Source organism: Zonotrichia leucophrys, chromosome 20 (assembly GCF_028769735.1).
Source record: "Zonotrichia leucophrys gambelii isolate GWCS_2022_RI chromosome 20, RI_Zleu_2.0, whole genome shotgun sequence".
Lineage (NCBI taxonomy): Eukaryota > Metazoa > Chordata > Aves > Passeriformes > Passerellidae > Zonotrichia > Zonotrichia leucophrys.
In genome coordinates, this window is record NC_088189.1 from 549,845 (window position 1) to 577,753 (window position 27,909).

General features: G+C 56.4%; 1 protein-coding gene across 1 annotated transcript in view; it reads right to left on the reverse strand.

The window, feature by feature from the left end:
- The window catches only part of B4GALT5 (beta-1,4-galactosyltransferase 5), a 32,232-nt gene extending 4,717 nt beyond the window's left edge, over positions 1 to 27,515 (reverse strand). Inside the window, exons 1-7 of the mRNA XM_064730081.1 lie at positions 27,280 to 27,515; positions 5,640 to 5,774; positions 3,070 to 3,183; positions 2,192 to 2,316; positions 1,676 to 1,792; positions 768 to 955; positions 401 to 523 (exon numbers count right to left, since the gene is read on the reverse strand). Of these exons, the coding sequence (XP_064586151.1) occupies positions 401 to 523; positions 768 to 955; positions 1,676 to 1,792; positions 2,192 to 2,316; positions 3,070 to 3,183; positions 5,640 to 5,774; positions 27,280 to 27,406 (929 nt within the window). The 5' untranslated portion in view covers positions 27,407 to 27,515. The remainder of the gene's footprint in view (positions 1 to 400; positions 524 to 767; positions 956 to 1,675; positions 1,793 to 2,191; positions 2,317 to 3,069; positions 3,184 to 5,639; positions 5,775 to 27,279) is intronic.
- Between the last annotated feature and the right edge of the window lie 394 nt (positions 27,516 to 27,909).

Below are 27,909 nucleotides of genomic sequence, written 5' to 3' on the forward strand. Positions count from 1 at the left end.
ACACTGCACAGAGCCGGGCCTGGGACACTGCACAGAGCCGGGCCTGGGACACTGCACAGAGCCGGGCCTCAAAGTGGGACACTGCAGAGAGCCGGGCCTCAAATGGGACACTGCACAGAGCCAGGCCTCAGAGAGGGACACTGCACAGAGCCAGGCCTGGGACACTGCACAGAGCCGGGCCTCAGAGAGGGACACTGCACAGAGCCAGCAGCCTCCCAGCCAGCACCCCTCTGCTTCCCACACACTGCCCTGCAGCCTGGGGCAGCCCCTGCCCACAGAGCCAGCACAGCCAGGGCAGGCACAGCCAGCCCAGCCCCTGCCCAGGGTGGCAATTGTCCCCTCAGAGCATCAGTGCCAGGCCCAGTTCACAGAACCACCACGGGGCCCGCAGTGCCCCTACCTGTTCCAGAGGTCGTCATCCTCGCCACCCCAGCCCCAGAAGGCATTGGGGAACCCGTTGATCTTCTGGAACTGTTCGACAGTGAGGCCACTCACGCCCCCGAAGAACTCGTTGTACGGGAGCCTGAGCAGGAGAGAAGGGTCAGGGCAGAGCCCACTGTCAGGGCAGAGCCCCCTGCATGGGGCTCTCCCAGCTGCCATGGGACAGCCCCAGCCCTGACGATGCTCTCTGACATTTCCTCTCACGCTCCCTTTGCACAAAGCCTGAGAAAAAAACCCAGACTCATTTTCTGCCTTAAAAATAGATAAATGAAATCTGTCACTGTGCCCTCAGCAGTTGCGGCAGCAGGGAGAAGAGCAGTGCTTACAGGTACATGTACTTATCCAGCTTGGCTGCGAAGTGCCTGGGCATCTGCCCACAGCCGTAGTAGTTACGGTCGTTCTCTGGTATGTGGTCCACGTCGTGGAAGATGAGGCAGTCCCAGTCCAAGTCCTTCATTGCTTCCCGAAAGCCGACGTTGAAGAGCATGGCACGGTTGAAGGGTTGGTTTCCAGCCTGGCAGGGAGAAAGTTCCTTCTCAAGAGGAGTCCCTGCAGTTCTTGCTCTGTGCGTGTTCCCAGCCCTGCCTAGAAAACTGCAGAGGGCAACCAGCTCCCATACTGGCACCATGAAAGAAGCGATGTATTGGAGCAGACCAGTGAGATCAACCAACACTGCAATATCCAATTTACAATACAGGAGTAAAAATAAAGATGCTGAAGCCTTGTTTCTCAGACACTTGGAAAAAACCTCAATTTTGATCAATCTGTATTAGCTAGAGCTAAATATGGAGGCACATTTATTGTGTGGATTAAGCCAAACAGCTTAAGTGAGAGGTCCATGTATACATGAAATGACAGTCATGTTCTACATGAAATGCTTAACTCTGGTCAGGCCATTCCTGTGCCTAGGGGATGCTGCCTGGAACCACTGCAGGGATATACAAAAAAACTGCATCGTTGTCTGAACTGCAAATACCTGGTCCAAAGCTTTCTTTAAAAAATAACTCCTACTAAACAGAATTAAAAAAAAAAACAACAACACAAATCCCCAATTTCTATTTTTCATATAAAACCAGCAATTTCCAGGCACCAGGAATCTCTTAGCTGTGCCCCTTTTGGACAGAACGGGACAACTTACACACTGCAGCATGAGCCTGCACCTGGCACGCCAGAGGTGTGACCTGGCAGGGACACTCCTGGGACGGGGCAGAGCTGTGCCTGCCCCCTGCCTCACCTGCTCCACGACGTAGAAGGCGAACTGCAAGCGCTGCCGCTGCAGCATGGGAATGAGGTGTCTGAAGAGGACGGGCAGGTGCTCGTAGCGATTGCGGAATGGGATCAGGATCGCCACCTGAGAGCAGAGAACGGGCCCTTACCCACTGCCCCACCCCGGGCTGGGCAGCAGCTGGGCTGGGGCTACAGGAGCAGCAGCAGCACTGACCAAGCACTCTAAGCTCTCCCATGCAGAGCAGCCTGAAACCCTCCCAACTCCCGAAACATAGATTTCCTATCCAGTTTTTGAGGAATTGTTGCTTTGGAAAAATTCAGTGTCACCTTGAGAAGGGAGACCTGCAGTGCCCCCTTGTCCTCCCTGCCCAGCACTGGGGACACTGAAGCAGCCCTTGAGTTCACTATTCCTTCCCTGGGCACTGCACTCCCACAGTTCAGAGCTCGCCCATCACTGCTCTGAGGATGCAGCACAGCAGAGGGGCTCCCATGAACACCCCTCTGCTGCCCAGCTCCCAGTTACCTTCCAGCGAGGCAGGCAGTCACTCGGCTTCCAGTGCCCTCCCAGCTTGATGGAAGGGTCTTTGGAGAAGAACTGGTGGATGTCCTCCATGGTGATCTCGCTCATATTTACATCAATGGGGCCCTCTGTGGAGCGGGAGAAGCAGAGAGGTGAGGACGTGCTGTGGTGTTGGGGCAGCAATTGCTCCATCCCTGTCCTCCATCTCCAGCTCTCAGCTTCTTTCCTCCAGCCCCAGCAAAAGCAATTAGGAAATGCTGCTGCTGTAACACCTCAGCCTCCTCAGCCTTTGTGGCTGCTGTTGGATGCAGCTCTCCATGAGAGTCCCACGCCAGGGGTACCCCTCTGCTCCTCCCTGCGTGTTTCCAGCAGACTAAACCTCCCACCTCAGCAGAGAGCGTTCCCCCCTTTGGAAACATTTGCCCCCAGAAGCCCAGTTTTCCACCTGAGGGCAGCTTTGGTGAAGCATTTCCCCCAGGGGCCCAGCCCATGTCCCACAGCAGCCCTGGCACAGCTCGGGGCTGGGGCTGGCAGCACTGCCGAGGCACGGGGAGCCACCCCGCCGTCACTGCCCCTGGAAAAGGGCTGGCAGAGCCTTTCCACCGGCTCCCAGCACACAATCCCTCTTTTGTTTGTGTTTGCCAGGCAATGGGCTCCTACTTCAGCAGGGAGACATGCCTCCGACACAGCAGGGATTAATTCCTGAGGGTGGGTAAACAATGATTTCCCAGGAGGGAGCTGGCTCTGAACAGTGCTCCCATTCATCCCCAGGTGCCTGGCAGGGAAAGGTGCAGTGGTGGTGAGGCTGGGAATGCCACTGAGAGCCCTCCAAAGCCACGGGGAGCAGGAGAGGGGCATGGGGGGACAGGAATGCCACTCACTCATAGAAGGGAGCCTCTCAGGACAGGTATTGTTGGGGAAGTAGGTAAAGTCTTCAGGAAGAAACGTTGTGGCTTGCAGAAAGGTGTCATTGTGGCTCAGATCAAGAGGATAATCTGGGGGGAAAAAAAAGAAAAAAAGGAGAGGAGCTTTCACGTGAGCTATAGATCTGTGATTTCCAGCCACCTCCCCATGCTACTGTGAGCAGACTCCAAAGTCAGCCTCAGCTGAGGATGTCCCCAACAGCACAGCTGCGTCCCCAGTGGAACGTGCTCCAGCCCTGCAACCCAGCTGGGCGCTCATCCCCATCCTGGGACAGGTGCCTGCAGGAGCCTTAGCACCACACCAAAGAAACCTTTGCATTTTCTGGCCAAAGGAGGAATTTTGAGCATCCAAAGGAGCACGTGACTTTTGAAAGGAAAAGCTACCAGTGCCTTGTCCCTGAAGGACCCTGGCACAGCAAGGGGAGATGTGCTCCTCCAGCAGGGCCTTTCCCAGCAGGAGAGAGGCAAGTCTCAATGCCAGCTAGGACTGCCAGTGCAGTACCCTGCACAGGGCAATCCTGCCTGGAATCCTCCTCAAAGGATCAATACAAACTCTCACATTACACGCAGACTTCCCTCGGCTTCCTGCCGTGCAAGAGCAGAGGAGCCCCCGAGCTGCCCATCCCCTTTAACATCCCTGCACCTCCGGGGCAGCCCCCCAGCCTGCACCTGAGGATGTTTGAGGGTTTTCCACCTGAACAAGCCGCTTGCTGTGGGTGCTAGTATGTAACATCATGTCAGTAACCTTGTTTATTCACTCAAGTAAACAGTATCCAAACTATCTCAAAACTCAAGATGAGCTGTACACAGAACCTAAGGGCTTCTCAAGTAGGATAGATGTTATTTTGGTTGCTTGATACTGCTCCAAATTTCCAGAGGCAATTTTCCCGGTAAACTCCCATTACCAGAGCATACCCGCAGTACTCAGCCCAGGTCCCTGCCCAGAGCGAAGCTCAATTGCTCTTTTTTACCAAGGGCTGCCTTTTTTGCTGGGTTTCCTCTCGCAGCTGTCACAGGGCCTCGCTGCCATGGGACAGTGCATTCCCCAGGCAGTGACACCCAAAATCTGTCAGGGAGAGAAGGTTCTGACCCCGGTGTTAGTGCAGTCCTTGTGGCCACAGCACCAAGTGCCTTCCAGATGCCACCACCAGCCATCCTGCGCCTGCCCTGACCTGCCTGCCAGGGAAGGTCGCCCAAGGACGGCGCACGGTGCTCCCATGTGCTAAAACTGTCCTCGTGGCTGGGGCTCCTGGGCAGGGACAGTGTCCTCACGTGCCTGCGCAGCTGGGACTGACTGGGATGAGGTTCAAGCAAAGCCCAGTATGGCAGCAGCACTGGTGTCACTGTGGGGGACACAGGTTCCTGAATCACCTGATGCCCCCCAGGCCAGAGCCCCAGCAGGATGAAGGCTCTCACCACCTCCAGCAGAAGCAATGAAGCCTCTAACCCTCCTCCCTTCAGGGGATCAGCCACTTCCTCACCGTGCCTCTGCTTTACTTGATGTTTCCAGTCTTAAAAATAGCCCGGGGTGGCTGCCCTGGCTGACTCGGTGCAGCACAGGGGTGACCCGGGGTGTTCATCTCCTCCTAAGTCGATAATTCCCCTCCCGTGCCATCCCAGCCAGGGCACAGCTGAACTGGTGGCTGCACCTCAGCAGGCTGGGCACCAAGGACACGGCTCATACTGCTGCTAATGAGAAAATGATCCTGCCTTGTAAAACTCTGTCAGCCCCTGCTCTGCTGCTGAACCCCGGCGGGCGAGGAGCCGAACGCCCCATGCCAGCCTGGTGCCAACAGCCCCAGCGTGTGGGGACGTGCCAGCAGGGAGGGGACAGGCTGGCGTCCCCAGCCCAGCAGCAGTGCCTCGCACACAGCCAGGGCAGCTCTGCCCCACTGCACCACGCGGACAGCACAGCTCGGAGCCCCACGTGCTCCTGTGTGGGATGATGAGGGGCTGGGAGGGCGAGCCTGCGCTCCGCTCCCCACATCCTGCCCAGAGCTCAGCACATTATTTGTGGCAGATCTCCAGCCAAGCCAGCTCGGTTCATGCTCGCACGGGAAGAGTGAAGCTCACGGGCACAGCTCCTCCACGTGCCCAGAGCCAGGGCTCTGCGCAGGCGCACGCCTGGGATGGTATTTTTTAAATATGAAACCTGATCCTTGCACTGAATTGAAAGTGTTTGCCCTCAGACTGGTTGAAGCTACAAGTTGAATTCCTGGAAAGCAAAGAGGTTTTCAGATCAAATCCCATCACTTCAGACCTTTCAAGATTTTCACTCCTTATACAAGTTAGAAGCATTTGAACTTTTTACACATATAAATAAATAAATAAAATTTTTATGTTTTGACAGTGTCTCTCTCTCTCTCTATATAGGGTATTTTTATGTTACATATATATTTTATATTTAAAAATAAAAGACAATTAATCAAGGCTTCCACCCTGCATTTACCAGTATAAATTAATGCCTTCAACTTAATTTTCAATGAGAATGGGACCTTGAATCAAAATTACAGTTATTCAAGAAGTACCTGAGTCATTGACGCTGCTGTTCCTCTTGGCATAGGCACTGCGGACCACCTGCTCGTACACCTGAGCTCCTATAGTTCGCATGTTCTCACGGATCATGATGCCTTGGGCTTGCATCATGAAGAGGTAGGTGTTCACTGCAAGGAGGAAGGAAAAGGAATATTTCCATCAGCATCAGCTTTTGCAGGGAAAAGAAATCAGGGTCTTTTGGAAGCACTGGCAGCCTCCTGCTTGATTTCAGCTGCCATGCCAGAAGGATCCCTGGGCTGCATGTGCTGCAGCAGAGCTGGGAAGGGCAGGGAATCGGGCAGTGGAGGCGTAGGGCACGTGTGGGAACCCAGCTGGTGACAAGGGGGATGTGCCCAGCCAAACCTGACTGCCAGGCTGTGAGACAGCACTGCAGCTTCACCAACAGCACCTTTGGCTGCTTAATTAGGGAGGTTTAATTAGGAAATATCATTATAACAGGAAACCCAGCTGTGTGCCTAGAGAAGGGCAGCTGTTCCAGACTGCAGCACCGAGGGCTGGCACTTGCCAGGCAGAGGTACCACAGAAAGCACCACAAAAAGCATCCCCACATGAGCCCCCAGCATGTCACACCCCCGGGCAGGCAGCAGCACAAGCCCTGGGGCCCCAGGGCAGCTCCCCGGCCACGTTCCTTCCCCCTCTCCTCTCCTGCTGACCCCGTGCCCTGGCACAGCTCAGGCTGAGCCCGATTAGGTTTCAGTTTAAGCTGACACCCAGCTGGCAGCACCAGGCCCCAAAGCAACAGCAGCAAGCACAGCCCTGTGTCCCCAGCAGCTCCCATGGCAGGGCAGGACGGACACCCACAGGGGCAGCAGGACAGACACCGTGCACAGCACCCCTCGCCAGCATCACAGTGCCAGCCACAACCCTCTTGGTGGAGTTTGAGGCTTAAGAATGAAGTGGAAAACAAATAAAATCTTGACATGAAGATACTGAGAAGGGGCAGCCTAGAAGGCCTATTCTGCACTAGTAATTAAAAAACCAGGTCAAAAGACACTCCAGGAGGGATAAAGAGGGCACTGGGCCAAGGAAACAACAGAGACCCTGCTCAGAGGAGGGCAGTAGCTGATGCAATGTCACCAGGAAACACCCATTCCAGACAGGTCATTGTACAGCAGGCACACACTGACACCAGCAGCTACCAGCACCAGGAAGGCACAGCCATGGCTGGAGGCACCGGGAGCACAGGTTGGATATGGCACTGCCACAGGAGAGCGGGGTCCCCACCGCGGGGTACACACCCTGCACCCCCACAGCCACCCCCCTTCTGCACCCACACACTGAGGCTGCTCCAGAAAGGCTGCCCACATTTCCCAATCCCAAATGTATTTTGTTTTCACACAGTAAAGTAAATATTTGAAAGGGGGATGGAGCCCCACGTCATGCCCAGAGCCCTGCCCAGCTGCTGCCCATGCCCAGCCTGTCCCTGAGCCATGAGGAATCACTGGATTTTCAGAAAGAAGGGGGTCAACTGCATGAAGTGCTTGGCAACTAAACATCTTGAAATGTAATTTTTAATGTCCATTTCCAGCCCCTCCCTTCCCACGTGTGTACCCTTTGCAGTTGGGGCACGGATGGCACCTTAAGCCAGCGGTTTCACAGCAATGAGCAGGAGCTGCCTCAGACAAAGCTCAAACCCTCTTGGCTCAGCCACCTGTTCTGGGGCCAGCTCTGGAACCAGAGTGGCCTCCAGGTCAGCTGGTGGCAGCTACAGCTTAAACCAGAGCGAGCTCTGGTGCAGCTTCTCAGCAAGGCCCAGCCACAGCCCTGCCTCGGGTGTGCCACCACCATGTTGGTGTTTGGGGCACCTGGTCCCCAAGGCCATGTCCTGCCCAGTGACAGCAGCCACCCTGCTGCTGGCACCAGGCCCTACCAGCAGGCAGCAGCAAGCAGGGCATGCAGCCATGGGCACAGCATCCCCCAGAGCTGGGCAGGGCATGCAGCCATGGGCACAGCATCCCCAGAGCTGGGCAGGGCATGGCAGGGCATGCAGCCATGGGCACAGCATCCCCCAGAGCCGGGCAGGGCATGGCAGGGCAGAGCACGGGCACAGCATCCCCCAGAGCTGGGCAGGGCATGGCAGGCATGCAACCATGGAGCTCACCTGGGGAGGACTGCAGGGCATCAGCATGGACGCATCCCAGAGCTGGGCATGGCAGGCATGCAGCCTGGCCAGATCCAGACCAGCAGGCATGCAGCACGGCACACATCCCAGAGCTGGGCGGGCATGCAGGGCAAGCACGGCACAGCATCCCAGAGCCAGGCAGGCATGGCCCGGCTCGGCTGAGCGGACGGGCACTGACCAGGCACGCTCCAGGCGGCTCGGACAGCCCTGCCACCAACACTGAGCCCGCTCAGGAGGCAGGCACGGCTCCTCTGCCCAGCACAGAGCCGCGGGGGCTGGAGGCGCTCAGCCGGGCTGCTCTCGGGCCCAGGTGCCGCAGGAAGGGACAGCCAGTCCGCCTCTCCCAGCGCACACGGAGCTGGGCCAGCGCTGGAAAACAGCTCGCTGATGCTGATCAAGTAATTTCACTTTCTACTTCATTATGCTTCTGCTGGCTGGGTAAAGCAGATCCAGGTTTGGTGAAGCATGAAGGAGCAGGAGAGACAGCTGAGCGTGCAGCCCTGGTGCGTTTGAGGCAGAGGGAGGCTCGTCGGGCGCGCTGAAAGCGCCGTTTGTTCCCTGCGCGGCGCAGAGCGAGCCGGCCCCGCCGCAGCCACATGACACGGCTCGCAGGGCAATCCCGAGCAGGCTGTCACAGCATCCAGGGCAGCGGCCAGCAACAACACCGGCTTTGTGTCAGCAGCAGCGGCCTCTTCACATATTAACCCCTTTGAACAGATGATTAAGAGATACCTGGCCAAGGACGGTGCGCCATCAACACGCCAAACACCCAACATCAACAGCCCCCCACGACCCTACCCCCAAAACTGACTGCATGAGATAAGCTTCACAAACACTGTGTTTATCCAGAACATGCAATTCTTTCAGGTCAGAAAATCGGATTTAAACCACGTTATTGTAAACACTTCACTCCCTGTGCACACACGGTACTCAGATTAGCTCCAGGGGCTGCTGTGGCCAGGGCTGCACCAACATTTGGGAATCGCTGTACCGAGCTCAAATCTCACTCCTCCTCCATTTACTGCTCTTTTGATGAGCAAATTAGCCATGTTTTAAATTTATTAAGCCTGACCTGGCCGACCCTGCAGAGCCCAGGGCCCCTGTACCCAGAGGCGTTTCCCAGAGCAGATGCCCATCACCCCGAGCATTCCCTGCTGCAGACACGGGCTCGTGCTGGGCTTGGCCTGAGCCGTGGCTCAGCCAGAAAGCAATTCTCCCTGTTGTGAAATATTGCTAATCTCATCACACAGGATGATCTCCGAAATTGCATCGGCCTTCTGCCTTTCTTCCCTGTGAGCATGCGGGGCTGCAGAGCACAGCACGGAGTGCCAACAGCCCGGCTGCTGCCACTGGGCAGCTGGACAGGGACAGCATGGGAGATGGGAGCTGTTCCTTCTCCTATTAATTTCCAGCAAATCCTCATTCCCCACCCAGAAAACAAGCAGAATTTAAGAATCCATTTGCTCAAATAACTGCCTGAAGATTATTCTTGTTGGTTCATTAAAGGACAAGTCAATCCTGCTGTGATTTAAACACACAGAAAACACGACAGCTTGTCACCAGCTGGAACAGAGGCAGGCGGCTGCACCCCAGGGCATGGCACCCCTTGGGATGCTGCACCCTAACCTCTCTGCTCACAAGCAAACTGGGAGAGCCAGTGCTCACTCCAGCCAGGAGTGGATGCAACAACTTCAGCCAGGGAAGTAAAGTCCAATTACATAAATGAGCACTGAAGTCTTCCTGTAATCATTTCTCTGTTAGTATTTTCGGAGCACTTCTAATCAAGAAACAGCTGACTCTCCCATGGAAAATTGGTTTCATCATGATGATACATACTAGAAGAGGCAACAGGGTAATTTGCAGCTTGGGAGCTGATTTGGAAGAGGACTGACTGCGGTCTGTGCCAGCCCCCGACACAGACTGACAGGGGCAGACTGACACGTCCCACTGCTGACCCTGACACGGGACCTTCCTGCAGCTGCAGGGACAGCGGGGAGCCCCGGGCTGGGGGACACAGCCCCTGCAGCCGGGGCAGGAAGAGGGGCCAAGTGGCTCACAGCTGCCCTGCATGCCTGCAGCAGTATCAGCGCCCAGCACGGCAGCCAGGCTTTCCTGAGGAAGGAGCCAGCCTTCCTCTGCTTTGACACTTAGGGCTTTCTGTCACATTCAGCATTTTCCCATTCATTAGTGCACTCGTGCTGCAGAAGCACAGAGGGGCTGTTTGGGCTCATCAGGGTCTCACTGCTACGTGCAGCCTTCTCCCGCCAGCACCTGGAGCCCTGTACCAGCAAGAACAATCCCTGCCAGCCCCCAGAGCCCCCATTTCAACCTGCACAGTCACAAACCAGTGCACCCCCAGGGAAACTCCTGCTGAACACTCTGCCAGTTGCTGGGAATGGGCACAAGGTGCCCAGCAGAGCGCGTGGGACACCTCCCATGGGAGATGCAGCAGTGACTGGAAAGGGATGAGGGTCCCACAGGCAGCAGGGGGGTGCCCAGGTCACCCTGCAGGGCTGGGGGGTCCTGCCTGCTGCAGACGCCTCCCGCAGGGCCCAGAGACAGCAAAACCAGCAGAGTCATGTCTGCGTTAAGCCTCTTGCTAAGCTCTCCCCGCAGATCCCCAGCATCAATCCAGCTCCATTAGCATTAGCAATATAAAGGGGTTTAATCAAAGTAAGCCTCTAAGGCACTGATAGACAGTTACGATAGTCTTAACTCATAAATAACCCAACTAGGAAAAGTAGCAGCATCCCAGCGTTAATACACCGTGAGACCTCTGTCTCCATTAGCTTTCCAGTGGCACTGTATTCCCCAGACATGATGAGTGCCAGAACAATTAAATAAGAGGTTCCTATTAGTTTTAGAGAATTTAATATTAATGCCATCACTGTTACTTAGCCCTTTGCCTCTAAATAGCACAGGAAGGAATAATTTGATACATTAAATGGTCTAAGAATTAACAGTGCAGCAGCAGCACTGAGCTGGTAATTACAAACCACTTGTTCCCAAAATTGGCAAGTTGGCAGCTTGCACGTGCACACAGCAAGCAGGAAGATGGGAGGCTAAAGCAACACTCAGTCAAAACCTGAATATGGGAAATTTGTACCTGAACTGTCTTACAGAAAAATGACCCTGGGGAAGCCTCAGCAAGGGGAGGAAAATTCGTATTATACTAAGAGACTCTAAATTTTTCAGGCACACATTTAAGGTGGCAACTTCCATTTGCACTCCCACAGCTGCCTGCACGGAGGTGTTTGTGCCACTGCACTGCTTTAGGATACCCAGCAAGGGGAGCACAACATGCTCTGCACACACAGGAAAGCCCAGAAGGGAACTCATGAAACACCCACAGCCCCAAAGCAGCCGAGGAAGGAGCCCTGCACCCCAGCAGCAGGCGGGGCTGGCAGTGGTGCCAGGCCAGGTGCAGTGCCAACATGTGCCAACCCAGCTCCGAGCAGGGGAGAGCCAGGAGCACACAGTTACCTGTGTAATGTAATGCAGGGATGGCTGTAGAATCACACCGGGCTCTGCAAATCCCAAGAGCAATGCAGGTCTCTGCTGCAGCTCCCTCTGAGGAAGGGCACAGTGACACGTGCAGGCTGGAGCACAGAGCACAACAAGCACTTGCCCAAGTTAAATATTACCCTTCCTCGAGAGATCCAGACTCTCCTGCTTTAATTGCCATTCAGGAGATGCGATTGCACACGGCTGCATGCCCTGGCTATTTTCCACCCCTCCGTGCCCATCTCCAGCCAGTGTGCTCTCCCCATCCCGTTCCCTTCACCAGGATCGGCACAAAGGCTCCCCGGAGGAGCAGGGATCCGCCGGCAGCACGTTCCGGGCAGGCAGAGCACAAACGCAGCCACCACAAATGAGCAATCAAAGGCTCTTCAGCAGCCGCTGACACCGACACCGACCCGACCTCGGGGCTGCCAGCACCGGCTGCTGCTACCACAGCAAACATTTGCACTTCCAAACACTCACAGCCCGGCGCCTGTTCCTTCTGTTCATTAGGAGACAAAGGGGTGGGAATTCCTGCCTCCTGGACACCCTCCGATGGCATCAGGAATCTCAGCGCCTGAGCCCACTGCTCATGGAGGATCAGGATGAACAGAGGGAGAGCTTTCATTAAGAAAAATAATAAATAAGAATTAAGTGAACGCTTGGGCGAGCAAGGGAGAGGAAAAAACAGGCAGAACCTCCCCAGCACTGTCCTTGAAGCAGGAGGGCAGGGAAGGACATGGGGACAACTCCTCATCCCCTGGGCCTTGGGAACTGGAACTGCTGCAGGAGACAAAGGAAATCCTCCACTGCAGGCAGGCCCTGCCACCAGCCTGGGCATCCTGCTCAACCAGGCAGCCACAGGACACGCAGGAAAACGGGGACATGTGGAGTGGCACTGCCGAGGAAATGCAGTCAGTAGGGAGCTCGCCAGGGCTGTCCTTCACCCGCTGGAAGCAATCTAGAATACAGTCAGACCACAGCAGAGAACAGGAGACGGGTGGGATTTGGATTTTAAATTTCCATACACATCAAACACCAGTTAAATAGATTTTGAAATCATTGATTTGTTAGTCTTGCAAATTAGGAGATTATACCCATTGGAGAGTACCCATTGGAAACTGTCAAAAAACAACTTAAGAGTAATGGATCTACTGACTCAGTTCACACACCACAAACTGCACTGCCTGGCCTTTTAACACCCTGACTTTGATGGAGAAAAAGAGAACAGGTTCTGCTGTTTTGGCTATTCCCCCCCCAAAAAACCACAGACCTGATTTTTCAAGCATGTTTTACAAGTTCAGCGTGGCTGAACAAAAAGGGTTATCACATGCACAGCCTCATGCCTGCTGCAAGGGAGCCGTTCCAAGGGGGTCCGAGAGGCTCTTCCAGGTCAGTGCCTTGCCTGTCACACCCGGCTGGCCCGGGCTGCGAGGAGGGGCGGCACACGGGGCAGGGGCTGCGAGGGGCAGGGCTCTGCTTGCCCACCGGCACACGGGGCAGGGGCTGCGAGGGGCAGGGCTCTGCTTGCCCACCGGCACACGGGGCAGGGGCTGCGAGGGGCAGGGCTCTGCTTGCCCACCGGCACACCGGGCAGGGGCTCCGCTCCCCCGGCCGCACTCGGGGCAGGGCCCCGCACACCGCGCACGGCGGTGCCGCAGCATCCAGGACAGCGGGCGCTCCCCGCTCTGTTCGGCGAGACCCGCGGCACAGCTCCCGGTGCCATTTATGGCTGGAGCACGGTCCGGCATGTCCTACATACATCGCCTGAACAAACCAGCTCGGGGAAAGCACCCCTCGCAGCTGAGCTCGCCCACGACGCGGCGGCCCAGGGGACCCGCACGGGGAGGATCCCAGGGCAGGGACACTCACCCCGAGGAGGGCTGGCCTGTGCCACAAGCCTGTCGGTGTCTCCGAGCTCCGCAGGGCAGGCGGGGACGCCCAGCAGAGGGGCACGGCAGGGGCAGAGTGCGCCACCCCGCCCGGCTCACCTGGCACTCGCAGCACCGCCCTGCTCGGCACGACACCTGCGGCAGCTGCGGCCTCTGACCTGACGTGAACCTGCTGCTTCCGCTCTCACCGGGGCTAAACGGCCCGAGACAGCCCCACCTCTGCAATGCCACGCGGGAATAAAGCACCCCGAGCTGCCTCAGCCCTGACCGCACAGAGGCTGCTTTGCAGCAAACGCGATTTGCACCATGGAGACCAAGGAGAGATCCCTCGGCAGCAACACCCCGAGACTGTCCCTGCTGTGGTTTCTTTTCTGTACATTGCCAGGTCCTGGGAAAGCAGCCGTGCCAGCAGCCAGGGAAGGAGCACAGCCACAGCCCCACCTCCACACTATGCATCTGCCCGGCTTGCCAGCCCTTTCAACTCCTAAAAAATTCTCCAAGCTGGAATTCTTCAAATCATGTGGGATGATTGTTGTCCGAGATTTTCAAAGGCAGCAGCTCAGAGCTCCCTGCCAAGGGTACTCTCACCATGCAGTGAGTGTACCCATTTAGGACCCACAGCAGCTTGGCCTCCACAGTCAGATTACAGAGTTGTTCTTGTCTGCAATAATTAAAGGCAACACTGAATGGCCTCTCCATCTGCTGTGTTTTATTAGAAGCAAAAAAGCTATCAGAGAGAGGGTGCAACTTGGAACTTCCAACACACAGACCATTACCTATGGGATTCTGTAAGAACTCTGATGTCCCAAGACATTTATTAGCTTTGTTGTGAGCTATGCAACCTTGGAACACACAACATTTTTATATGACTTTCTTCCGCCTGACAAGCAAACTGGTAACACAGCTGCTGTAAATAAATTAACTGATTCCATTATCAGTGTAGGGAATGACCTCACTGGAAAAAAATCATCCCTCCATCTATGAACTTACTTAACATCTAAGAGACTGCCCATCAAATCCCAGCCTGCGTGACGCCTCCCTGTGTGTCAGCAGAAGAGCAATGGCATGAGTCTGTTTGGGATGCCATGAACAGGGAAAAGAAAAACCCTTCCTTCCATCACCCCAGGCCTGTGCCACCCCCTGTGCCCTTCAGGACAGACTGTGTGCAGGGCAGGCTCTGGCTGCCCCAGCACTGCCCTTCCCTCCTCCCAGACACCCCAACCCTCGCCAGCAGCGCCGGCGCCAGGCACGGGCAGGCCCTGACCCTTATCACGGGCAGGGGGAATTAGAGAGCAGATCGGCACCACCCTGTACCACAGCACCACACCAGCACTGCCATTAAGTTACACATTAATCCCAGATAAGCGGCCACAAGGCTATTGAGCCAGCCAGCTCAGCAAGGGATCAGCGCCAGCACAGCCCCGAGCTGCAGCCGGGGCTCAGGGGCCGCCACCACTGAGGGGGACAAGGCTCACAGCCCACCAGGCTCACCTGGCTCCATACAAACAGCAACAACCTGAGGCAGGTTCAGCACAGGCTGTCTGATCAGCCTGTGGACATGGGGCACAAAATATCCTGCCTGTCCCTCAGTGGGCAGGAGCAGCCATCGCTGCCTCTTCCTGCCCCGGGCACCAGCGCTCATCGGCTCTGCAACTGCTTGGGAAGGGATGAGCACACACAGGGGCACATGAGGGAGCAGCAAACATCCTTTTCCTCCTTCCCTCTCTCCCACTGAAACACCTCCTTGCTCCTTGCACACAGCAGCACCTCAAGTTTCCTTAAGAGACCTGAGTGTCTGCCAAGGGTTCTGACCACTCTCCCATTGATACAAGCAACAGGGCAGAGGGGGGGAAATAATAAACTAATCAATTCCAGCCTGTCTGCAGCCAGAAATGGAGCCCTGCAAACACAAGTCAGACATACAGCTACCTTGGAAAAATGAAACACCTCGGGAATAGGAGGCAGTGCTCCCAGGTGGGGCAGCCAGAAGAGCAGAGCAGGCAACGAGGGCAGGACTGGGCCAGGGCAGCCCAAGGGGTCTCAGCAAGGAGCTGGCTGAGGCTGCTGTCCCACAGACCCTGCCCGCCTCCAGCTCCCTGGCCATGGCATGGGCCCACAGCAATGCAGCAGCCCACCCTCCTCCTCCTCCTCTCTGCCAAGGCACCAGTCATTCCCTCCATGTGGATAGCGAGATGTTGGATTACACCCATTTACCCACTCAAGTCACCCAATTTGTGCGGGTTGTGTTTGCTTCCCCAAGCTATTACAGCCAAAGGCCATCCTCCCCCATTGGGCCTGCAAATGCCGTGCTGCTCTCTCCCCGTGGTGCTGGGGATTGGTGACCCCTCCCCAGCCAGGGGGACACCCCACGTGCAGCTGGGGGAGGGCAGTGTGGGGAAAAGGGTCAGAGTCAGCACCTGCCACAAGCCCTGCTCTGCCCCAGCTTTCTGCAGCGCTGCAGCAAACCCTCAATTGCTGTATTGACAGGCATTTTCTCCTGTTTAATTAGGTGAAAGCAGGGTTAACCCAGAGCACCCCCTCCTGCCACAGCTCCCTCCATCTGCTCCTGCCCCAGGGCCCTTCCCAGCCCGTGCACAGAAGCAGCAGCCCTGGAGCTGCTCACAGGGCAGGTACCAGCACAGACCCTGCTGCTGCAGCCCAGAAACTGCCAGGCCATCCAGGCCAGCCCAGGACACCCCAAAGTCAGGCTGAGGGGGTGGCTGCACACTGGCACAATGACAATCCTGCCCAGGCCCTCCAAACACAAAGGGATGCTTGACCAAGCCTTTCCTATAGCTCCAAATACGAGTTCGGCAGGAAGATGCATAATGGGTCTGGGCAGAGGGAGAACTGAGGCAGCACCTTATTTGCAGGTTTGATCAGCAATAATTGAACATGGAACATTTTACACCTGGCTGTCACACAAGATGCTCTGCCAGCCCCACACCAGGGCCCACAGCACAGGCAAGGTGTGACAGAGCACATCCCTGCACTTGCTCCAGGGTTACTCCTGCAGCAGGCAAAAACGAGGAGGTCTGAGAGGCAGAGGGGAGAGATGTTTGCAAGGTCCCAGGGCTGCTTTATGCAAAAGAAAGGAGCAGTGATGCTGTGGGGAGCACCTGCTGCTGCCTGAGAGCAGCCTGACCCACCTCAAAGCAGAAGCTGCCCGTGCCCCTCCAGCCAAGCCTTTTGGTTGGGGTATTTTCAGTTCTACGGGCAATGCTCACAGTCACAGAGTGGGAGAGCTGTGACCATGCTTGCCATACTTGCATCAAATGGCAGCAAGACAGAGCTTGGTTCCTAGAATAAACTTCCCCTTTTCAGAAAAAGAGAGGGTGATTTGAGTAAGCAGTGTATTTTCAACATCTTGCTCAACTGGACCATCTCAGTGCCCGCAGGTGAAGCAGCCCAGACCATGCTCACAGCTCACAGGGCACCCAGAGCACCACCACACCTCTCGTGGCAAAATCCCGGCCCCACAGGAAAGAGACACCGCACACCTTGGGCAATGCACTGGCCCTGCCCCTCCAGGCCAACCCTGACAAGCACAGCACCTCTTCACTGGAAAGTAATTTTAAACTTTTAACACCTTGCAAACACCTGCCTGTAGGGACAGCTCTGAACCGTGGGCTCCCTCTGCACAGCAAGGAGCGAGTGCCTCTGGGCTGGCAGCAGCAAGGGACACCCAGTGCCTGGCTCCTCCACAACCAGCACCAGCTCCTGTGCTGCCAGAGCCCCGCAGGGCCCAGGGCAACGCTGCACTGGGGCCAGGACGGAGGGAGCAGAGGCCCCTGAGAGCTCCTGACAGGCACGGCAGGGAGATGCGGGGCTCCCTGTGCCAGCAGCACGGAGTCTGGTCTCCAATGCAGAGCCACACAAGCTACAAGAGCTGCTGCTCTAGAAGGTGGAAGCCTGACTGCCAAACAGCAGAGCATCTCGCTTAGCTGTCGGCACAAAGCTTTATCTATCTGGAAACGTGGTTTCAACCTGAAAGCTAGAAAAGGAAGCCTTTCTCCCCAAATGCTCCATGGTGGTCAATGACTAATAGCATTCTCACACTCCTACCTCCCCATCACCTCAGACTTCTCCAATCTGGTTCTGCACTTGGTCAGTGCTGCTGTCAAACCTGCCTGCTGAACCTTGGGCTTCCTCGAGAGCACGGCTCGGCACCCAAGCACAGGGCTGAGGCACATTCCCACTCAATAGCTGGTCCCCAGGCTGGCATTTCCAAGGGCTTTGATCCATTCCAAATAAGGCAATCAGCTTAGCCCTTGATTAAATACATAGCATAATCCACCTAAATCTTGTTAGCCGAGAAGCAAGTTGCTCGTCTCACCAGCTGTGGGTGGCAGCGTGTGTCACCGCGGGGCAAGCGGGGCTGTGGCACCGAGCAGGTGTCCCCCGGGGCATGTCCTGGGCAGGCAGCAGCACTGGGGCAGCTGCTGCCCACAGCAGGGCTGCCCCTGCCAGCCCCTGTGCGCTCCCATCCACGGGATCCTCCTGCAAAGCTTCCCCTGCAGCACGCACAAAGCGCCCACCAAGGCACCTGCACCCTCCCAGCTGGCAGGTACAGCGAGGGTGCCCCCAGGGCACCGGGCACCCAACAGCCAGCAAAACCCTCGAAGAAACAAAACCAGGAAAAGGGAATTCACTGATCCTGAGCAGGGAGCCAGGCTGCAGCAGGGAAGGAGGATGTGCTGCAGCTTTGGGGGAATTTCACACCACAGCAGTTTTTCCTTCCTCGGGAGGAATGAATCAGTAGCCCAGCCCCGTGGAGCCTCAGCAGAACAGGATGGTGCTGAGGGGGAAGCACAGCACAAGGGCCAGCCAGGGGCCTGGCCCGGGTGACATGCAGGTGTGCAGGCAGGACATCAGGCTCACAGCCAGAGCTCCTGCAGCTGAGAGAGAGGGAAAGGCAGCAGCACTGCCTTCCAGAGCCTCTGCACTCCCCAGAGCACACAGCACTGCGGGTGCACACGTGTGTGTACTGTCCCCAGCAGCGGGACACAGGGAGAGCGACCACCCCAGCACCACTGCCACCCAAAGGTGTACAGGGATGGGGGGATCTGCTCCCGAGACCACAGTGCAGGTGTTACTGAAGTCTTTAGAAGAATAATTCCCTGACAAGTGCTATTGCTCCCTGTTTCCCTCCAGGTTTTGGAGCCAGCAGGTGGGGACTGGCTCTGCATGCAGGTGACCCTCTGGGGGCTGGTCACAGCCTGCAGATCTCTGTTCCATGCTGCATTAGCAGCTCCAACACTTCCTGCAGCAGCCAGGCATGTTTAACAGCTACCGAAAAGATTTTAAGCTAATTTAACCCATTAAAGTAGTTAACACATTATATGGCTTCTGTCATCCCAATTACCCAAAAAAGCCCAGGTATTGATCTTGAGAGGCATGCAGAGAGGAGGAAAAAAATATTTAAAAATTAGTAAGGAGGGGGAAAAAAAGAAAAAAAAAAGTCTTGGGCACAATCCCAAAACACCGTTTCAGGCAGATCAGGAAAATCTTCACAGGATTTCAAACAACTACAACAACAACAAGCAGCCAACAGAGGCAATACCTGCCCTCACCAAACAGCAGCCAGGAAGGCTGAGCAGAGCTCAGCTCGCCAGTCACCAGCTGGCGTAACAGGAATCAGGATTTTGGCATGGGGAGCCTCCCCCCAAGCCGGGCAAGGGAACAGGCTGCCCGCAGAGGAGCTGGGATGATAAATGACAGCAGTTGAGCACTGCAGGGGCATTTCACCGCTTCAGAGGTTGCTGCTATAACAATCTTCTCTGACTCAGCAGCTGAAAGGGACGCCGGGAAGGAAGCACCATAAAAAAAAGTCATGCATTATTAATATGGACTCTGGCAGCAAGACATGAGTTGGAAAAACACTGAGGGAGAAAAAAAATGACTGCAGAATAGGAGCGAGCTGCATGTGTGGAAGCATTTCACATTCCTGCGGGAGTGGGGGCCAGCCCGTGCCCCTGCAGGGTCCCCAGCTCCAGGGGAAGCCCGTGTTTGCTGACAGGAGCTCAGCATGCACCGTGTTCTCCCTCACCCAGGCTGCTGCAGATCCCACCCTGAGCCCTGGGCACGGCCTGCACTCATTTCCAGCCACAGCAGCTCCTGGCTTCCCTGCCGAGGCACACGGCTGTTCCAGCAGCTGATTTTATTTACCTGTGCTTTGTGCATCCCCACAGCTTTCCCCGTGCATCCCAGCCCTGCCAGGAGTGCCCAGGGCTCCGAGGCACAGCCTGCACCTCTGCCAGCCCTGCTGGCACAGAGGGCACGGAGGCAGGCACTGAAATGCCTCCTTTTCCTGCCAGGTAGCGAGGGAAAAAATATCTGTTTGCACTTGACTACCTGGTGCACTGCAGTGTTTGCTTTCCTCTCCTATTCCAGCTGCTTTGTACAGTTTTTTTGGAGGCAATTTATAAACACTGGCATTCATGTAGTCACCTTCTCCACTTCCCACCCAAAATCCTTGCTGCCAACCTGCTGCTGTGGGGCCTCACCATCAATCCAGAGTGTCACAGGCATCCCATGGCCCTCTCCAGCCTGTGCTGCCAGTGCAGGGACCCCCGAGCCCCACTCAGGAGCCTCTTGGCAGGCTCTGAGCACAGCTCAGCTCAGCCCAGCCCAGCCCAGGCTCTCCAAAGCAAGGGAGGTGGCTAACACAGCACCAGGCTCAAGAGTCTCCTTGGATAATTTGTATGGCAATAGCATTCAATAAAGCCAATCAATTATTTTGCCATAAAATTCTCCAGACGCACAAACGAGCATGGGTGGAACTGCTCACAACCCAGCCCAGCCCACAGTAGTGCAGAGGGTGCTCTGCCTGTGTTTCCTTCCTTCCATCATGTGTGCATGGCATCTTCCACACAGAAACAGCTCCCAGCCCTCACCTGTCATGTTGGAAAGGCACAGGAGGAAACAGCTTCATAGGAGCTGTCCCACACAGCCCAACCATCACAGGGAAATGGGCCTGTCCATTGGGGCAGGAAAAGGGCACAGGCTCCCACCGAGCAAGGGAGACTGAGGCCCAAACCACAGGGAAAATCCACAGCCCTATTTGCACTCACATCCCCTGGGAGCAGCCCTGCCCTGCCCCAGGAGCTGGGGACAGGCTCGCACACCCAGCTGGGGCCCCTGTGCTGAAGACCTGCAGAGGGGCCCAGGATGACAGCCCTGCCCAGGGCAAGGGCTCCAGAGAGCTTTGTGCCAGCCCACGGATGGGCTGCGGGCTTACAAAGGCAGAGCCTGTTGGTTTTGCACCTCAAACAAAAACCTGGGAAAATGACCTTTAGGAAGTCACGCACAACATCACCACACACTTCCAGCGAAAGCCCCAGCAAGCACTGACCCACCACCTCCCCTGCACAGGCAGGAGGGAGGCAGGAGCTCAAACCCAGCTTCTCACACCCCTGCAGGCACATTTGTGTGCCTTGAGAAAGCAAAGTGTCCAATAAGGGGCACTGAAGCTCATGGCTTTATCAAAAACACCCACAGTCACCACAAAGCACCATGGATCCCCCAAAAACACCTCCCCCCGGGTCCCTCCTTCACTTTAGCAAGACCAGCAAGCACCAGGAAATTCCTTCTACAAGGATAAAAGGCCCCGTGGCCCTGCCCATCACACTCCCCACCACATGCAGTGTCCCACAAGGACACCTCGCACCAGGACAGGGCCACACGTGCCATCCACTGTCACCCCTGGGACCTGTCCAAGCAGCAGATGAGGATGGCCCAGGGCTCTTCTCCTGCCGGGCACTGACATCACCCTCAGCTTTCCAATCCACCTTTCCTTTCAAAATAAGAGCAGCTCCAGGGTAATGCTGAAAGCCCTGGTGGTTTTAATGTTATCTATTCCACATTCCCCAAAAAACCACACCCACCATCTCTCAAAAATTTCTGATTTGGGCTTATCTTGCATTTCAACAGCACAGTCCACTATACATTTTCTCCTCTATCTCTCCAAACAGGACTAATCCCCACGGTATTTAGAGCTAGTGCTAGAAAAGCTTCAAACACACATTAACCACTCAAGCATCCATGTTCAAAATGCTGCCAGCCAAAACCACAGCCAGAAGATTCTGAATGCAATGGAGAAGAAAAAGCCTGTATGGAAATAAACTTTACTAAAATAACCCAGCAAAGGTTTTGTCAAAGTAAATACACACATTGTATTGTGACAATGGTGCTTTAAAAATAAAGCTGTGGAGGGAAGGCTTTTCTTGCTCTGTCCAGCTCCTCTTGCAGAGCCCTCAGCCCTCGCAGGGCCCTGCAGAGCCAAGGGCACATCAGCCATGCCACCCCCACTGCTGCCACCCCGGGAGGCTCCCCGAAATTTCAGTTAAGATTAAGTATTTAAGGACTCCATGTGCTTGGATATTTAAATCCAGCAGCTGTAACAGCATTCAAATGGGATCCAGAGCAAACACAGAGCTCCCCACTCCACTCAGCTCTGCTCCTGCATTGGTCCCCAGGGTGTTCATCGTACCCTGCAGAGCAGATGCTGCCTGAGTTAATGCAATTAATGAGTCCACCTGGAAGAGAGGCAGAGATCAGCCCAGGAAACAGAGCAGCAGTGCCAGAGCCCTTCTCTCCACCAGAACCAGCACCACCTGAGGCAGCTGAGCGCCTGCTGAAGCCCTGGCCTTCCATGGCCTCCCAAACCCATGAAAACCAAACTCCTGGGCTGACACAATGGGTGCTTTTGCTTTAAGGTCTGCTCTGCTACAGATTATTGAGGTTTTGAAGCACTCAATTCACTGGAATGAACCAGTACCTGGAAGCTTTTGTGTCTGCCAATCAGCTCCCACAAGCCAGGCTTCCAGAGACACAGGGATGAAACATGAACTCTACACATAATCTGCAGTTGCAACACCCGGAGAGCCACCAGCAAAATAACCCAAACCAGATGTGCCTGACAAACAGCACAGGTGCTTACAGGCAAGGAAAACCCAGTAATCCATCCGCCCTCACAGTAATTTGTTAGCCTTGAGCAAGAAGTGGTCTCCAACCAACATTGCACCACCAACATCCTGGACACATGGCACAGGAGCAGCTGGGTGAACAGGGCTGCTCCCCATCCCAGCCCTGCCTTGTAGGACTCTGTGCTGGAAGAACCTGGTGCTGCCAAAGGAACGTTTCCCACAGCTGCCACCAGTCTCCTCCTGCTCAGAGCACAGGAGACCCCAAGCTCAAGTTCTTGTATCAAGGAGCACTTGAGCATTTCTTACCACCCCCAATCACTGTCAGACCCAATGACTGCAATATTCTCTGTGGGATACACCGCGGAACCAGGCTGCTCCCTGCTCAGGTTGTGAAATGCTGCTTGGCAGATCTTTGGGCAGAGGAGGGTGAGGGAAGGCAGTGCTGTTGTGCTCCACAGTCAGATACCACACTGCTCACGTACCTGGGGAAGACCTGGAGATGAAAGCCAGGGCTATGACAGCACAAACCTCATTTCATTATCCCAAGCTGCACCTTCCCCTTGTGTCCATGCTCAGACACACCCAGCATGCTGCTAGCAAACCCAGAAGGACACCTGCACCAGCCCCTGCCCGGCCCAGCCGAGGCCATCGCGGCTCACCCGTGTCCCGGGCTGCCAGGGGCTCACCCGCGTCCTGCCCTGCCAGGGGCTCACCCGCGTCCTGCCCCTGGCTCGGGGCTCTGCCCTGCCACCCCTTCCCTCTGCCCAGGCTCCCACAGCAGGGCTCAGGAGGCAAAGCAGCAGCAGCAGCCTCTCCCCACACACAGAACAGCCCCACTGGGGCTCCCCAGCCCAGCAGCTCCACTCCCCAGTGCCATCCCCCTGCCCTGGCTCCACTCTTCCTCTGCCCCTCACCACCATGGTGACACTCAACCAGAGTGTCTCCAGCTGGGACAAGCTGGCAGTAGCAAAATCTTCTGCCATTTTCATCCCCAGAACTCCTCTGTGCTAAGATCTGCCAGGCTGATGCATTAAACGGCCAAGCTGGATCAGCCACCTTTGGTGATACAACATTGCTCCAAAAGTGACAAACGAGCTGTACCACGGCAGCTGTTGGTCCCTACAGCTCTGCTCTGCTGGTCACCCACACACAGCCTGACAGAACAGTGTTTCAAAGCATTCCTGCCTATCAAAATCAAGTTCTTGCACCATAAATGTAATTCAGGGCTAGTGGTGCTATTTCATGCCCTGTATGACCAGTTGGGAACAATTCCTGATAAGTTTGGAGGAAGTAAAGGCAGACTGAATTACAGCTCTCTCTCAAAGGTAACAATCTTTCACCCAGTAATTTAAATTCTTTGCATTATTTTCCCGCATCATATCCAACCAAGTATGACTCCTGGGAAAATCAAAATTAAAAAAAATAAAATTAAATAAAGAGGCTCCAACAGCCATTGAGACAACAAAGGAAAAGCCAAGAGCTGCTACCTGAGCACCAGGGAAGGCCCCTGCCAGCCCTCCCAGCCATGCAGCCACCACCCTCCACACCAGAACCAAGTCCAAGGCCAGAGACGTTCCCACTGTTGCAGTTACAGGTATCAAGATTAAATGACTTGCAGCCTGAAAAAGCATTAATGCTTTCAGCTGCAGGAGGGAGTTCCCTTAGTTTCCTAGGTCCTGTTCAAAGAGAATAAAACCAGACACTTGTAGAAAAGCTGTATGAGCCACCAGCATGTGAAAACGGGACACACAGGGACAACCCCACATGCCAGGGATGAATTCAGAAGCAGAGGATAGCATGAAACAGAAACAGCTTCTCCAGGTGTTCCACCTCCAGGTCAGCACCCTCTTTGTGCCCACATCATCCCTGCTCCAACACTGGGGTCTGGGCATGCACAGAGTGACTCTGGTGGGCCCATTTCTCCACATCCCATCTGGGAAGGCAACAGGCACAGAGGGCAGCTGTCCCGGGGGCAAGAGCCTCCGTGCCAAGAGCAAGCCCTACAAAATAACCTGTCGAGGTGGCCCCTGACCTCCATAAGAGGCCAAAGCTGTTTGCCCGGTGCCAAGCTCTGTTTTTTCCAAGATGAGGCCAGTGTGAGTTCCTGCAGTGAAAGCCCAGCCTGCCCTGCAGCCCTGTGCCCTCTGGCCCCAGGCCCTCTGACACAGCAGCACAAGCCACCTCCCACCCGCACGGGCATCCCTCAAACCAGGGCAGCTCCTGGAGCCTCCAGAACAACTGGCCACCTCATCCTGCACACAGTGACACGGTGAGACAGACCCACACAGTCACTGGGAGCAGCTGGAGCTCAAGGAGAGCCTGCTGTGCCTGTGCCATGGCTGGGTGCCTGGCACTTCACGTGCCAAGGTGGGAGCCCAGGATGGAGCTGCCAGGGCGGTGTGTGGGGAGCACACATGGGAATTGGATGTGAGAGCTGGGAAGGAGCTGGCACTGACTGTTTACATTGGATCACTGTGCAAACTTGAGGCCACAAGAACATTTCAGTTCCCCAGGAGGAAACCTTGGTGAAGAACAGAAACGAGGAGCTACCTTGGGCATCACGTAAGTCCAGGCACGACACAAACGTAAGGCCCAAAAGCCCTGGACTGCCTGCAGGAGCCAAGCATGGTTATTTGCTGACAGTAAACACAAATTTCTTCCTGCATTTCCATCTGGAGCAGACTGCTGGGTTACCTGTGCTGTGAGGAGCCAAACACCGCGGTCAATCAGGTGGTGAGCAGGCCAGCACTGGGCAGGCAACTCTGAACCCAGGCTGGGGTCCCCTTGCCCATCTGCAAAGGGCACCAGGAGCAGTTATCCATTTTTTCCACCTGACAAGCATGCCAGCTCCACACCAATGCTGAGACAGCACCCAGAAGTGCAACTGTCCCAGTTTTCTCCTGGCACTGGCGCACAACTGCTTGAACACAACACGCCTCGGCAGGGCCGTGAAATTTACCCCACAAACGTGGGGCTGGGGACAGCTCCCAGCCATGGTGACAGGGCCATGCCCAGGCAGGGCAGGCTGGCTCCAGCCCTGCCACCAGCAGCTGCTGACCCACGAGCACAGACCCTTCCAGCAGCCTGTGGCACCTGGCAGACAAAAGCCCTTCCAGGCTGCAGCTGGTTCAAGCTCACTTGCAGCTTCAGGTCCCATTTATTTGGATTTTCTTCTTTTCAGCTGAGGTACAATCAAGGAATTGATTCATCACTGGATTAATCACTCCCCTGCCCATGGTTTAGCCAGTGAACTGTGAGTCCTTCTTTGCCCACCTCCCCAGCATTCCCTACAAGGGATGGTCTCAGGACAGAGATTTTCCCAGCCCTTCAGTGGCCAGAGGAGAGCAGCCCAGCCCCAGTCCATGCACTGAGGCAGCAGCAGGCAGGACAAATGCCCCAGAACTCTCTGCTGACAGCATCTCTCCATCACCTGCACATGGTTGATTTATTCAAATCCCCAGCTCAGCTCATCTCCTATCACACTCGCTCTTCTCCCAAGCTTCTACTCACCCCTGCAGCCCAAAAACAAACTCCCTCCAAGTGCTGGGAGCATTAGCCCAGCCATCCCAGGAATACTGGGCTGGGCTTTCAGGAGGAAACATTTTTCGCTAAAAGAGGAAGGAAATTTAAAAAAAGGAAGCAGATCTTCTGTCACCTGATGAGAAGATGACTCAGAACATCACTGACATCCATGGGTGGGTAGGGACAGGGACCACTAACACCTCCTTGCCTCGTCTTTGAGCATCACAGATAGGAAGAACATTGGGTAGGACGTGACCACGTTATCTGAGGTCCACACAGAGAAAATCCTTTTGGCACAGAACTAGCCTTAAATGTATTTATACCCTACACCACCTGTAAGACTGGTGACCACACAGAAGTAACATGAAATTAATTAGAATACTCTAAAAAAAAGGAAAAAAGCCATCCTTACAAGAGAAATTTCCTTCTTCAAGTGCAGTTCTAGCTGGGCCTGGGCAGCTCATCCAGAGCCATGCTGTTCCCTGTGCCTGCCCCACAGGGGGCTGCAGGATGCACTGGACACAGAGCCGCTGGCCCACAGCAGCACGAGAGTGAGCCCGACGGGCCAGGCTGTGCTCAGGGAGGGAGCAGGAGGCGGCTGTGCCGCCCGGAGCCTGGGGGCCAGCACAGCCTCCCTGGGCCACCACGGCAAGGCTCAGCACACACAGCCTCACTTGGGACGTGCCCAGGACACGAGCAGAGCCTCACACACCAGCCAACCCCTACTCTGCCCTGGGAAAGGCTCCCAAAGCCCAGAGGCAGCCACGGGACATCATTTGTAAATAAAAACCCACAGAAGTCACCTTGAAAGCACACAGAGATCTCCTTGGGATGTCCAAGATAGGAATGGCATGAGCAATACCAATGACATTTCAAGGAGAAACTCCCTATTTCTTTGGAAAGGACCGTTTCTATAGAAATAAATTGTTGCCAAAGTTTGGTTGAAGGCCAAACCACGAGCCTTGGCTCCTTGCAGAAACGAGATACACCGCATGAAGTGAACAGATGCTTTCCGGGCACAAGCCTTCCCGTATCTCCGCGGAGATGGACAGACAGCCCCAGCAGCACCGGGTGCTGGCCATATTGACACACGGCTCCTCCAGTTCCCCACGAAGCGATGACACGGAACACAGGGACGAGTACGCTCTCCTTCTAAAATACACACTTCTCATCTTCCCACTTGACAATCAGAGTAGGATTTCCGCGAGGGAGCACGTTCGGATCACAAGCACTTGGACAACACTGCACTCCTCCAAAACAAACTCCGGGCAGCAGCAGCGGGCAGGAGCGGGCTGGCTGCTCCCCGCTCGCCGCTGTACAGGCGCCGCTCGGCCCCGGCGGCGCGGGGAAGCCGCGGGGAGCGCGGCCCCGGGCATCCGGGGAGCCGCAGCCCGGCCCGAGGGGCGCCGGGCACGCCGGGGGCAGCGCCCCCTGCTCCGGCCGCGGCGGGAGATGAGGACGCGCCGGGCAGCGCCGGGCACCGCGGAGCCGCAGCCGGGGGCGCCGGGCCCGGGCCGCCCCTCGCCCCGCCGGGGATGCCGCGGCCCCGGGCCGGCCGGGCGCGGATTACTCAGCGTTTCCAGCGGCAGCCGGTGCGCCCGCGCCCCTGCCCGCGCCCCCCCGCCCCGGGCCCCGGCCCGCCGCTTACCGATGCCCGGCGCCACATACACGAAGTAGAGGAAGGAGGAGGAGAGCGAGAAGAGGAAGAGCGCGGCCAGCAGCGAGCGCCGGGGCAGCAGCCGCCAGGCGCCGCGGGGGCCGCGGGGCCACCGCATGGCCGATGCGGCGCCGCCGCCGCCCTGCTGCCTCCGCCGCCGCTCACATGCGCCGAGGCCCGGCGGGAGGCGCCGCGCCGGGGCCGCTCCGAGCCGCCGCCCGCGCCCAGCGCCGCCGCATGAATGTGCCGCGGCGGGGCGGGCCGGGGCGGGGCACCGAGCGGGGCGGGACCTGCGAGCCCCCGCCGCACCGCCGGCCGCGCCGTGCGCCCCCCGCGCAGCGCCGGGGGTCCCGCGGAGCCGGCAGCGACCGCAGCGCGCCCGGCCGCGCTCCCGGGGCGCCACTCACGCTCCTGGGACAGCCAGCATCAGCCCCAGCACGCTGGGCACGGGCTCTGGGGCCCGCACAATGGCCCTGAGACAGACTGCGATGGTCCAGGACACCCAACAGCAATCGAGGGACACCCAACGATGGCCCAGGACAGCCAGCAGCAGTCAAGGGACACCCAACAACGGCCCCGAGACACTCAGAGTGGCCAAGGGCAGCCAGCCGTGGCCCCAGC